This window comes from Mandrillus leucophaeus, unplaced genomic scaffold, assembly GCF_000951045.1.
Source record: "Mandrillus leucophaeus isolate KB7577 unplaced genomic scaffold, Mleu.le_1.0 Scaffold1018, whole genome shotgun sequence".
Taxonomy (NCBI): domain Eukaryota; kingdom Metazoa; phylum Chordata; class Mammalia; order Primates; family Cercopithecidae; genus Mandrillus; species Mandrillus leucophaeus.
In genome coordinates, this window is record NW_012098299.1 from 295610 (window position 1) to 309627 (window position 14018).

General features: G+C 38.1%; 1 protein-coding gene across 1 annotated transcript in view; it reads left to right on the top strand.

Annotated features, from left to right (window-relative positions):
• The window catches only part of STAM (signal transducing adaptor molecule (SH3 domain and ITAM motif) 1), a 71865-nt gene extending 58672 nt beyond the window's left edge, over positions 1-13193 (top strand). Inside the window, exons 10-14 of the mRNA XM_011976560.1 lie at positions 3818-3905; positions 4358-4412; positions 4984-5137; positions 6098-6273; positions 11821-13193. Coding sequence (XP_011831950.1) covers positions 3818-3905; positions 4358-4412; positions 4984-5137; positions 6098-6273; positions 11821-12058 — 711 coding nt within the window. The 3' untranslated portion in view covers positions 12059-13193. The remainder of the gene's footprint in view (positions 1-3817; positions 3906-4357; positions 4413-4983; positions 5138-6097; positions 6274-11820) is intronic.
• The last annotated feature ends 825 nt before the right edge of the window (positions 13194-14018 follow it).

The following is a 14018-nucleotide window of genomic DNA, read 5'->3' on the forward strand; positions in this document are numbered from 1 at the left end:
TCTATAAAAGCAGTGCTAATATATTGAATATCATTGGAGATGATTCATGGCTCCTCGTATTGAACACATTCTAGTATTTGAGGAAAAGCTTATGCTAATTTTATATTAAATGTCTTCATATGTCATTGTCACACCTGAAACAATGTATATTTTTAGTAATTATGCTCAAAAATATAATGTCAACTTGGTGACACATCATAATTTTTGGAGCCACATGATGGTACCCAAATTTGTATTATTGGATTTAAATTTGAGATTTCTTGAATTAAGTTAATCACTCCTATTTAGTTAAGCTTTATAGAAACATCTGCTATTGCTACATATAAAGAAAAGATTGAAACTGGCTACCTTTTTCATCTTTAAGTGTGTTTATGAAAAAATAAAAAGCATGTTTGTGGTTGTCTTTGTCTACTCAAACTTAATACCGTGTTTTAAAAATAACATTAACATAACTGTTGAATTAACTTAATAAATTAAATTATGTAACTAGCAAACCATTCAGGATTTTTTAAGTGTCACATTGTATAGATCAGGGGTTGGCAAACTCTCAGGCCGAATTTAGCCTATTGCCTGTTTATTGGAACACAGATACATTTATTTATACATTGTCTGGTTGCTTTTGTGCTGCAGTGGAAGAATTGAGTAGTAGCAACAGAGATCATATGGCCTGCAAAGCCTGAAATATTTACTGGCTGGCCATGACAGAAAAAGTTTGCTTGGCCCCTGGTATAATTTAAAGAGAATCTTTTCAGATCCTGATTTACCATAGCATTCTTTCCTAAAATTGATCTGCCTGAAAACATTCTCTCCTACCATTTGTCATTTTTCCCCCTCTTTTCCTTTTCAAGTCTTCTCTCCCACTTTACAGAAAAAAGGCTTACCACTTGCCCATAGTGAAGATTACCGTGGTACATTGCCTCAGAGTATAAGAATTACCAGGGATGATTCCAAATATTGCTGTTTGTATTAAGAAAGTAATGGCTCTAAGGCCGGGAGTGGTGGCTCAAGCCTGTAATCCCAGCACTTTGGGAGGCCGAGACGGGCGGATCACGAGGTCAGGAGATCGAGACCATCCTGGCTAACATGGTGAAACCCCGTCTCTACTAAAAAATACAGAAAACTAGCCCAGCGAGGTGGCGGGCGCCTGTAGTCCCAGCTACTCGGGAGGCTGAGGCAGGAGAATGGCGTAAACCCGGGAGGCAGAGCTTGCAGTGAGCTGAGATCCGGCCACTGCACTCCAGCCCGGGCGACAGAGCGACACTCCGTCTCAAAAAAAAAAAAAAAAAAGAAAGTAATGGCTCTAATGACTAGTTAACACAGCTGAGATGGTTTCGTATTTTTTGTTTTTAAAAAATAGGACCAAAATGAGTTTTCAGCTAGTAGATCATTAAAAATAATTTTTAATGACAGACCACTGTCATTCCATTCCATCTTTCAGAAGGCACTGAAAGAACTTAATGAAATTGCCATAATAGCTTGATTATATAAACAAAATTTCTCCTCACTTTCAACTATAAAAACGAAAAATAGGAATAGAACTGATGCTGAATCCTGGCTCATTTTACTTTTCAAAACTTGAAATATAGTTAATGTTGTTTTGACCCTTTATATATTAATAATAAATATAATCATTACTGTATACATATGAATGTATCTAACACCGAGAGTATTATCATCAATTTACATATTTTTAGTGCAAAGAAATCTCATATGGTCATCAGTAGAAAACTTTCAAGTATATTAGGATAAAATTTTGAGGGGGGGAAATTGAGTGGAAATATGATAAGTTCAAGGAGAAAAACAATTTGAAATACATGACAGAGACTGTTTTTTGAATGGTAATGGTGAGTGCAGATTGCTATGGTGTTTAAATTCCTTTGGCTATATTTAAAGGAGTTTTTGACTGTTTTATTTTAAAATGTCAACGCTTAATGTCCTGGAAATCTTATCCTTTGTAAGATTTTAAACGTATGAAAAATGAGATGTTATCTCTGAAATATGTGAAGGGGTTTATGGGCTTTTAGCAGTCTTTTGTGGGAGGCAGAAACAAAATTTGAAGAGTGAAACAGACTGTGGAAGGCTGTGCTAAGGACAAGGAATCCACCTGGGCTAGGGGAAGTGATGTTTGACTGATTGCATTATGTAAGAAAATGCTGGCCAGGCGCAGTGGCTCTCGCCTGTAATCCCAGCACTTTGGGAGGCCGAGGCGGGCGGATCACAAGGGCAGGAGATCGATACCATCCTGGCCAACATGGTAAATCCCTGTCTCTGCTAAAAATACAAAAATTAGTTGGGCGTGGCGGTGCGCGTTTGTAATCCTAGCTACTTGGGAAGCTGAGGCAGGACAGTCACTTGAATCTGGGAGGCAGAGGTTGCAGTGAGCCAAGATCATGCCACTGCACTCCAGCCTGGGGGACAGTGAGACTCTGTCTCAAAAAAAAAAAAAACTTGCAGAGGCAGACTAGTTGTCTATCTAGAAACCCTACTTCTATGACACTAAATAATTTTAAATATTGTGTAGTGTTCTGTAAGCAAACAAAACAGAAACCATCTGTGTGTTAATGGACTCTCACTTTCATTTGACCTTTTTTTGTGTGTGGTAGGCAAACTTTCTGACATATTTTTGTTTTGTAAGACTGCTTAAAATGAAAATTGTGAATAATTTACATTTAAAATTGGTATCCATTTCAAAATACAGAATTCTTTTGACTTGGGAAGAGTTTTTTTTTTTAGCATATTTATGTCACTTTCACTCTCTGATGATTAATTTGTTTCTCAAGCTATTTTCCTTTTACACAGAATCATAGTTTTTAAATTTTAAGTAATTACTTTGCTTAGAATTAGTTGTCTTTATTTGCCCTATGTACCTATATATGGTAGCATAACCATGTGAAAACCATGCATGGAGAAAGATTTGTAATTGTTTTAGTAGTAGTCATGGTAGAGTAGATCTGTTTTGATTTTTTAAAAAACACAAATACATATATACTTATATATCATATAGATGTGTTTATGTAATGATGGTTTCATTAGTTCCATTGGTCTGTACAACAAAAGATTCTGAAATAGATCTGTGTCACTGGTTTGAGGTATCTTCCAGCCTTTCCCACATAGGAAAATAGAGAAACCACTAGTCTTCCTCCTTCCTTTTATGACTAACTGAAACACTGGTAGAAAGAAAATGTAGAATAAATCCTGAGAGTCCCACTTAGAAGAGCAGCTGTGATACAGCTGAGCTCTGCCTTACTGAAACAGCTGCTGTATTCACCATGGGGGAGAAGGAATGACAAGTTGTTAGTCAGAAGCAATGCCATCTTGAGATGGATAGTACACTTGTTGGCGTGGCTAAGCTAAAGCTGCTCTGAAACAAAGCAGAATCCTCTAGCATGACATAAGAGGTGGAAGAACTCATGCATTGTAAGTTTAAATGTGGCTGGATTTCTTCTCACTTAAGAGAATCTCTGTTAGCAGTTGGTTGATTGATTGATTGATTGATTGATTTAGACAGGGTCTTGCACTGTTGTCCAGGCTGAGGTGCGTGGTGAGATCATAGCTCACTGCAGCCTTGACCTCCTGGGCTCAAGTGATCCTCCCACCTCAGCCTCCTGAGCAGTTTCAAAAATATATAGGAAACACTTTCAAGGCTCTGACTTCATGTGGTACTAAAGAGAATAAATACATGGGACACTGAAAACATAAAAGCAAAATTGGAGTCTCCATAACTATGAATTTTGAAAGTTTGTCTAGTTAATAAGGTGAAAACATAAAGTTGCATAAAGGTTGGTTGCTTTTTATATTAACTACTTCATTCTTGTAGGATAAAATGGACCAGTTGCTACAGATGTTGCAAAGTACAGACCCCAGTGATGATCAGCCAGACCTCCCAGAGCTACTTCATCTTGAAGGTAAAACTTTTCTATTTACCTTGCAGATAAAGAATAATTGGAGGTTACTAACTGGTGTCCTGTTGAAGAATGGATTTTGAGAATAATATTAAAAATGGAACATTTCTCACTTCTCCTTGACCCAGGCTCCCTTTCATATGCAGTTTAGACCTTGGGTAGAATTTGAATTCTTACAATTTTCTATCCAAACTAAGTATTCTATTCAACATTTTAGAATCTTGTAAAATGAAAAATGGTACTTTAAGATTTCGGGATTAATATTTTAGATTAAGTTGTCACCATTATACTTTAAGAAAATCAATTTTGGGTTTTGCAGACTAAAGTTAACAAATGTATATTTTTATTACTCCAAATTAAACCTTTTATTCTTTAAATTATACAAATATCTATCAAAGGTTCACATTTTTTTTTTCTTGTACTTTCTTATGTTCCTTTACATCTTGTCATTTTAGCAATGTGTCACCAGATGGGCCCTCTCATTGATGAAAAGCTGGAAGATATTGATAGGTAAAAGAACATGGGTGCATTTATGTTGTGTACCTTCCTTACTGACACTATCGCTATAAACTGCAAAGTGGGCTATAACCGCCTTTTTTAAAAAAAAAGAAATATTGTGGAGGAACCAATTCTCATTCATGTGTCTTCTGCTAGATGTGGAGAATTAGACTCATTTGTCCTTTTTTTTAAAGTGAGGATTTGATTGACCTTTACAATATAGCCAAAAAGACCAGCATAGATAGGTCTTTTTAAAAACAAGAGCTTAGCTGTGTAATCCTCTTTGCTGAAGTGGCATTACCAGAGCTCAGAAATGACCCATATGTTAGTAACTAGGGAAACCAAGATATTTCTGGTACAGTCAGGTACGATAAGCTGGAGTTCCCTCAGCACAGCACGTAAGCCTTAAACAGTTTGGGTTGCTTCAGGGCTAAAATGCAGGATATTTTTGTTATAGGTGAAATTTTTAATAATGTCTGCTAGTACTACTCTTTGCTGTTTTTGATATTTTGATGTATCAGTATTTAGAACATTATATCATTTCAGCAACAGCTATTTTTCAAATTATTGTGTCGTGTTTCAGAAAACATTCAGAACTCTCAGAACTTAATGTGAAAGTGATGGAGGCACTTTCCTTATATACCAAGTTAATGAACGAAGATCCGATGTATTCCATGTATGCAAAGTTACAGAATCAGCCATATTATATGCAGTCGTCTGGTGTTTCGGGTTCTCAGGTAAGCTTTTAGAAGCCCATGTTGTTTTAAATTCTCAAATGCACAGTCAGACGTGGTGGCTTATGCCTATAATCTCAGTAATTTGGGAGGCCAAGGCAAGAGGATTGCTTGAGACCATGAGTTCAAGACCAGCCTGGGCAACATAGTGAGACCCTGTCTCTACCAAAAAAAAAAAAAAAGAAAAATTAGTCAGGCTGGGGGCATGTTCCTTGGTCCCTACAACTCGAAAGGCTGAGGTGGGTGGATAACTCGAGCCCAGAAGGTCTAGGCTGCGGTGAGCCTTGTTCGCACCATTGTACTCCAGCCTGGGCAACAGCGACACCCTGCCTCTAAAATAAATAAATAAGTAAATAAATAAATAAATAAATTCTCAAATGCATTTGAGATTATTTGAAATAGCTGTTTGAAACTTTCTGAAACTAATGTTTAGAATTAAAGTTTAACACAATTTTTTTACTTGGCAATTACAGTATATAACATACTAATTATACTAATAGTTTTTGTTGTTGTTTTTTAAAGGAAATTGCTTTTATCCATTGCAGTCTGGCAGTTTAGGAAATGTGACTTGTATCCATTGCAGTCTATGGCTACAAAACAATGAGTTCAAATATACTTTTTAAATATCCTTTGAGATTCCTTAAAAAAATACCAACATACAGAATATTAAAATACATTTAATGTAAAGGGGGATTAGTATAAAGTTTCAGCGTAAGCTTCTTTAATGCTTCAGTATGGAGATAAACATGAGTTCAGCATATGTTTAACTAAAAATGAAAACCATCAACAGCCTATTTCATTGAAAAACATTTTTCAAAATGTCTGTTGACAGAAGTAACTTTTACAAAAGGATTCCAGAGTGGTAATTTTTCTTGTTTTTGTAACTGAATACCTCTACAGAGAGAGTTCAGTATGCTTATTAAAATTTTAGAATTGAATATGATTTCTCTTTAACTGTCCCAGGTATATGCAGGGCCTCCTCCAAGTGGTGCCTACCTGGTTGCAGGGAATGCGCAGATGAGCCACCTCCAGAGCTACAGTCTTCCCCCGGAGCAGCTGTCTTCTCTCAGCCAGGCAGTCGTCCCGCCGTCCGCAAACCCAGCCCTTCCTAGTCAGCAGACTCAGGCTGCTTACCCAAAGTAAATTGACTGTTGATTCTTGTTTGGAGTTAGTGCTGTTATAGCTGCTTAAGTGCCCCAATTATCTATAACTCTAAAATATGGCTAATAAATATCTGTGGTCAGCGTCATGCGGCCACCCCATTCATGGTAATGAGTAGTAGAGCCTCTGTGGTGTTCCGGTACCAGCCAGCAAGCTGGTCCTCTGCTCCCCACTCGCTCAACTCCTGTAATCTGGTTTCAGCCCTATATTTTTAATACTACTCTTACCATAAGTTTTTATTGTTGTTTTTATTTGCATCTATGATATTTGATAATGTCTTTAATGAAATTTACATGTAGTGACTATAATTTGTCATTTTCCCACACATTTTATATAAAATTTAAATTCTGTTATTTAAAAATTATAGTTCTGAGCTGTCTCTTTAAGACAGATATTTTCTTATTTTTGCCCTGTTTTGGAATTTAGTTTATATTATAGCAAGGTACCCCATTTGAATCAAGACGGTACAAGAAGATAAGCGCCCTTGTTTCTCAGGAGGCAGATGGCTGAATATGTGATGACAGAGGCCCATTTACTTACAGTGCTCTCTGTCATGTAGTTAAATGCTTATTATGTGTTTTTTCTTCTGCTTTAATGGGACTCTAAGCTGAAATCTTTTCCTTGAAGCAAATAAAGGATAGGCTTTTAAGAGTTTACCAATGTGTGTTCTAGAAGTTACGATATTCTAGCTGGCAATAGAAGTTTCTAGGTAACACAGGCACAACTTCTAGAAACCTTTCCAGCAGTATCGGGATTGCCCAGGAATTTTCCTGTACTGCCCTCTCTATTGCACTATTCGTCCTCAAAGAGTTACGTGTTGGAGATGCTTGGGGATTTTCAAGCATTATTTGGTTGTCAGGTTAGTATCCCAAAGTGACCTTAAGGGGGATGATGGCAAGGCCTAAGTATCAGAAAACAGGACATTCCCTAGTGGGTTATGTATGTTAGTAAAAAATGTTAAATGTAGCTTGCTCTCTTGCAGGATTTTTTTTTAAGTTGAAATCTGGTGGAAATGAATACCCTTATGGAAAATAAGCAAGCAGGTGTTCCTAGAGTAACATATTGCTTTACAACTAGATACAAAGTGGGCAGAAGGTAGGAATTGTTGAGAAAACACTAGGGTTCCCGTAATAGGACCCTTGAGCTATTTTAGTATTAGCCAGAACTGCCACCTCTCCCCAGCTAGTCCTCTGTTTGACTGTGTCACATGCTGCTGTACCTACCTTGTTACTAGAGATTACTTGAGACTCATTCTTCAAGGTCAGGACCTTGGGAAATGATCTTTGTGAATGAGATAACCTGTTGGTAGGTGCTTTACTAGTGAAGTTGTGTAGCGCTGTGGCACCCTGCTGCTGTTCTCTGTGGGTGACTACTTCTGCAGGCGGGATGTGAAATCCCTGGCACGGGCCCAGTCCTACCTGTAGAGTGTAGCTATTAATGTCACCTCTCAAGGAACACATGTTTATTTCAATAGGTGTCTTTTGAAGAACATTTTCTTGAAATATTTAGCCCTCCCTTCCTGGCTCATTCATACATATTCTTTAGTTGTTAGCTTAGCTGCATTTTTACTGGGACATCTTCCTTGCTTTCCCACCTGTCAGCACTGTTCCTCCTGTGTGCTGTCAGAGGACTGTGTGTGTACTTCTGTCTGTTTCCTGACTGGTAGTTGCCTTTTTACTTGTTTGTATCCCCACTGAACGGCAATATCTTGAGAGCTGGCGCTGTCTCTTTCACCTGTATAGCCATCCTTATGTAGCACACAGTTTTACACTGGATAGGAACCCAGTAAATATTTTATAAATACATGTTTTAGTGTTAATGACAATTTCAAGTACTATATTAGATCAGTTAGGTGTATTTTTTAAAATTCCTTGCAAAGGCTTCACAAAGGCTTAGAGGCCATTTAAATATCTATATATAAAGGTACAATATGTAATATCTGTTTATCAATATATAAAAACAGATGTGTGTTTGTGTGTTTCAACGGGGAAATGAGGAATTGCTGGTACAGCAAGTGTAGGATGAGGAAATTGGAAACAGTGAGAGCCAGGGTTAGAAGTCTTACTAGAGATGTCCTGCATATTTGACTCGAGCTTTCTAGTGGCAAATCAAGGTCAGTGAGGATTGTTGTTGCTTTTGGTAGGCAGGTTTTTTAGCACTCCTCAGTTTATATATATCTGAGAGGCTAGCTCTTGTTACATACAATTTTGGTGTTAAAGCTCACCGTTTTTCAGACTTCTGTCATCCTAGGACAGTCTTATTAGTTGGGGAAGGTGTCACTGATGACAGTTTTCTAAAGCTACCTGTAGTGATGGTAGTATTATAAGGTGATAATAAGTGACAGTTACTGTTAGTATTATGAGACCACTGAAGCTTATGTATTTATTTGTCTCGATTTTAGTTTACTACAGTCAGCATGTGCCAGGCACTACGTTAGACACTTGAGAGTCTTCTTTAGCTTCAAGGTGCTTACTGAGTAGTAGGGGCAAACACATAAAAAACATAATGTTATACAACATGATTTATAAATAAAGAAAGATATATGCCTTGTGCTTTAGGAGCCTCAGGGTTTGAGGAGGTTTTCCAAGAGGGTTATTCTTAGCCAGTAGAAAAAATGTGAGGAAGATGTTCTGTCATGTCAAAGATGCGGTAGTCTGGAATGGCATGGTACTGGTGGAGTGAGCAAAGATGGGAGGTGTGAGAGGTGCGTGGTACATATCGACATTCCAGCAGCACACTTACCAAGGGATGAAAGCGTGTGGGGGAGCAGCGAGAGACATACTTGAAGACACTGCCAAGGTCGAAGAATGCTTGTTCTAAATACCATCTTAGGGATAATGAAAAAGTTCAGAAAGGGCTTTAAATGGGAGTAGTGTAGAGGGATTCTTAGGGGCAAGGTTAGAAGCTGGGAGACCGTGGATATTAGGCAAGAAATGATGAGTATTTGTTGACAAGATACAGTGCTTTTAATTGGAAAGAGTTGTTTAGGAGATTAGCAAATAATTATACATTGGGTGACATGATTGGGAGATAGTGCAACGCAGATAAGAGAAAGAAGTATTGGTGAATTGCACGGTTTTGCCCAAGGCAACTGGATGGACGGTGGAACTGTAAATTGAGAATGATTCCAATAATACTAACATTTAAGGGATATTTAGTATGTGCCAAGCACTGTGCTGTGTGCTTACACAAAGTAACTTATTCCTCATAATAACCTGTGAAGTCGGTAAACTATTACCCCCATTTTACAGATGGGGAAGCTGAGACCTGGAGACAGAACCAAAGTCTCACTTAACTAAGATTCTAAACCAGACATTCTGACTCCAGAACTCAGCACATAGACTCTATATTATGGCAATATTATAGCCCATACCATTGTAAATAATAGTATGAAATTTGACATCTAATCAACTTTATATCTCACACATATGGAGTGATGACAAATAATGCCTTAGGTCACCACATTAGTTGGTGAAATGTAGCATTAAATTACCGTCTCATATAATAATTAAATTACCATCAGATAGTGAATTTGTGCCGAGTACAAGAGCATTGAATTGACCAACAATAGATTCATAAATAACAATTGGAGGAAAGTTTAGAAATAGGCAGTATTTTGAAAATTTGACAGTTGCTTTATATATAGCTTGTTTTACATTTTCAATACAAAGGTAGGGGGAATTCTCAGCATCTTAGTACTTCTCTTCACATAGCTAACCTAGTGTCTTACAGTGGAAATGCCATGTATTCGGTTGGGAACAGGAAGACAGGAAGTAGAGGCAGTGGATAAAGACAGCCTTTAAAGGATTTTTTTCTTTCTTTTTCTAATCGGAGCAGTGCACAAGTGCAGGGCCTTGAGACGGGAGTACTGGCAGCGGAGCGGTGGGAGCGGGAGGCAAACTCAGTACTGAGGGGGTGCAGCTTCAGAGAGTTGATCAGCGTGGTAGTATTTTCAAGGAAATAAGAGAAATGAGGTTACGAGGCCTTCCCTTCCACTAGTCCTCTGGGACAGTTCTTTTCAAGGACACTGGTGATGCCCATATTGCCGGACTCTTGGTCAGTTCACCATTCTCCTCCTCCTCCATTTGACAGTTCGTGATTCCCTCCTCTTTTCTGAAATGCTTTCTTCACTTGCCGGTGACCATTCTCTTTTCCCTTCTGCCTCACCGCCACTTCTTCTCAGTCTCATTTGCCTCTTGCCGCTTTATCTTATGGACTTCAAGGTCCAGTGCTCAGTAGATGGACTGCCTTTTTGTCTGTTTGCAGCTGCTCCCTAGGGGATCTCATGCAGCCCCGTGATTCTGAATGATTCTGAATGCCTCTGCCGAGGATTCCCAGATGCTCCCAGATGGGTATTTCTCTGCACTTCCCCACGGGCCAGCAGGCTTGAATAGCTGACTGCCTATGCAGGACAACAGGCTTGAATAGCTGACTACCTATGCATTCTCTTTGCTTGTCTGTTTTTTGAACATCAAACTTGACAGATCCAAGATTATTACTTTGATCTTCCCCACACCCCTCCCACCCCCCAGTCTACTGTAGTCCCATCATAGTATTCTTTTCAGTGAATGGCCACTCTACCAGTTATTTCTGTCAGTTTTTCAGTTCTAAACCTCAGGCATTTTGGACTCTTCGGTTCATTATCATATTTTGAAGGCATTATCTTCAAAATAAATCTAGACCCTGACCCTTTCTCCCATCTCCACCATTACTGCCGTGGCCCTGCTGCCGATTGGCTCTCTCCTGGTCGATCGTAATAGCCTGCAGTCCGCTCTCCTGGTCCCGAGGGAGCCCGTTAAACCCTGTGGAATCTTACCACCCTTCTGCTCAGAACCAGCCAGTGTCTTTTTGTTTCACTCAGAGTGTAAGCTGCAGCCCTTACTGTGGCCATCAGGTGCTGTGTTCTCCAGCCCCTCCCCACCACCCCAGTCCTGCCGGGTGGTCTTAGTTGCTCTCCCCGCCGCCACCGCAGCTCTCGTGGCCTCCTGCTGTTCCTTGAACGTGCCTGGTGTTTTCTCTCCTCAAAGGCTTCTGTTTATCTGAAATGCACTTTCCTATGGGATCAATCTGGCTCACTCCCTCACTTTTTCCGCATCTCTGCTTAAATATTGCCTTATTGGAGAGGCCCCTACCATAAACTAGAATCCGTGGTCCCAGCTGCTCTCGGACCTCCGTGTTGTGCTTTGTTTTTCTTCTTAGCAGTTATAACCACTCGACACACAATCCATGTGTTTATTACCCTTTTCTACCACTGGAGCAGAGGCTCCATGGTGGTATAGACTTATTTCCACAACCCCCCGCCCCACCTTTTTTTACACAATGCTTAAATAACACATTTTTTTAATGCAATGCCTGATATGACAATGCCTAAAATAACAATGTTTGGCACAGTATAGCTATTTAGTAAAAGGTTATTAAATGAATTGGCTATATGAATGAATGCTTAATAAATAGTTTTTCCATTTATCTCTAAGTTGCTCTATAAATCAGTATTGATCTAATTGAGTGTTTTTCTTCCTCCACAGTACAATGGTGAGTTCCGTTCAAGGAAACACGTATCCCAGCCAGGCACCGGTATATAGTCCTCCTCCTGCCGCTACTGCTGCTGCAGCAACTGCCGATGTCACTCTGTACCAGAATGCAGGACCTAGTATGTCCCAGGTGCCAAACTATAACTTAACCTCATCAACCCTGCCTCAGCCGGGAGGCAGCCAACAGCCGCCTCAGCCACAGCAACCGTATTCTCAGAAGGCTCTGCTATAGGACCTGGTGTTCCACTTGGTGGCAGATGCCTGCTAAATGCCATTGACAATGTTATGAGATTCATTACTCTCTTAAGATGTGTTTATCCTCAGCTTATAGGAATCTCTCCAGGTCAAGAAGTTCAAATATTCAAGAAGGTAGAACTCTCTTCAATTTACACTGACTTTTTAGAGGTTCTTCCCCCACCCCCAGAGGAATGAAACTACTTACAACATTTAATTCCTTTCATAATATGAAAGAATTGATACAAGGCTATTTGTCTCGTAAACCTGGTCTGCAGAAAGTCAAACTTACGAAAACTGTTGTGGCAAATGTTATGTACATATATTGATATGTAACTGCATTAGTGGCCATTTTGAATCACAGTGGTGATCATGTGAATATATTTAACACTGTGTTAAATTAATTTACATTGCTATTTTATTTTAATCATAAACAGCTACCATGTTTCTTAATGTTTTGTGTAAATTTAAGGTAATTATACTATCCTTTTAAACTGCAAGAAAACAAAGTTGTAGCGTATTTACCTGAAGGCGCATTATGTTGTCGTGTGTTTCAGTTTGACATTAAACTGAACCTTTTACTAATTGTGAGCTAAAGATACATATATAAATACACATGTCTTTCTGTAGCCTCTGCATACTACTAGCTGTCATCACACCAGCGTACAGTAGCTAAATTTTTGGTGCAATTATAGCAAATGATAATGTTCCCTTTTGAACTTTTACATTTTGGCATGACATTTCAGAATATTGTGAGACCATGAGACAAAATTAAGAACGGTCACATTCTTTATTTCTTATTTTTAAAGAAATGATGTTGGTTTACCTTTTCCTAGTTGAAGATAGTAATTAGGTTTCTAAGCTGTATACTGTGTTTATTGGTGGCAGTGACACCAAAGATAGAGGCAATGGATGGAAATTTTTAAACTGGAAAGAAAACCTGAATTACACTACATTTTTGAAGTCTCTTGTAATTATTTGGGATATCAACAAAATTTGATTCATCTGTCTAATGCCATTGCTAGTCTTTTAAATATGTCTTTTAACACATTGTATCCTCTAATTCTTCATTAAAATGGAAATAAGTAGATGTTTCAAAGTAATCTATATTCCTGGCTTTGCTTAACGGTTTATGTATTTATTGTTATCTTTCAAACTGGATTTTTGGGTTGCTCTTTCTGGTCTTTTAAAATTCGTATGGAATTATTTTGGCTTCCTGCTTGGGAATATTTTTGAATGAATGCTTTTAATTCATGCGAAAAATGTTTTCCACTGACATTGTAATCTTAAATATTTACAATTTCCCTGATTGGGCTATACTATTATTTTAACACTATTTAAACAACTGAAAAGTTGGGTTGAACATCATATTTAATGAATTGATATAACAGGTTTCATACTATAAATGAAAATTTGATGCTTATTTTCTAAGACTGTTGTAATCAGGTATCTTGTTTATTTTCTTTTTGAGAGAAGATTAAATCTTTGGCGAGTAGTCTTAAGGGTGATTAATTTCACAGGCTCAGATTTAAAGCACCGTAGTTTTAAATCTGAGCCTGTGAAATTAGTCACCCATAAGATTACTTAAGGGTAACTTAAGTGTTTCGCTCTAGTGTTGTGTTGCGATTTCCTGTGTTTAAAATATGTTGCCCTGCCCTGAAGTCAAATTTCATGTTTTAAAAACTAGAAGTTACTTTTTGATAAACATCAATGAGATTATAATCTTTTCCGCTCCAATTTGAGTATTATGGTTTAACTGATACACTTTTCCCCAATTTTTGTCTTTTGATAAATTCCTGTTTACCAATGTTAAATGTATCATTTTCCCATTTTAATTTTGATATCTTTTGTGTTGAAAATCAATGACATAGTCTCTAATATGATTTTTTGCCCCATAAAAGTCAAATAACAGTGAATAGAGAAAACTACCCTTATTACAACCCACGTGCATTTTTCTT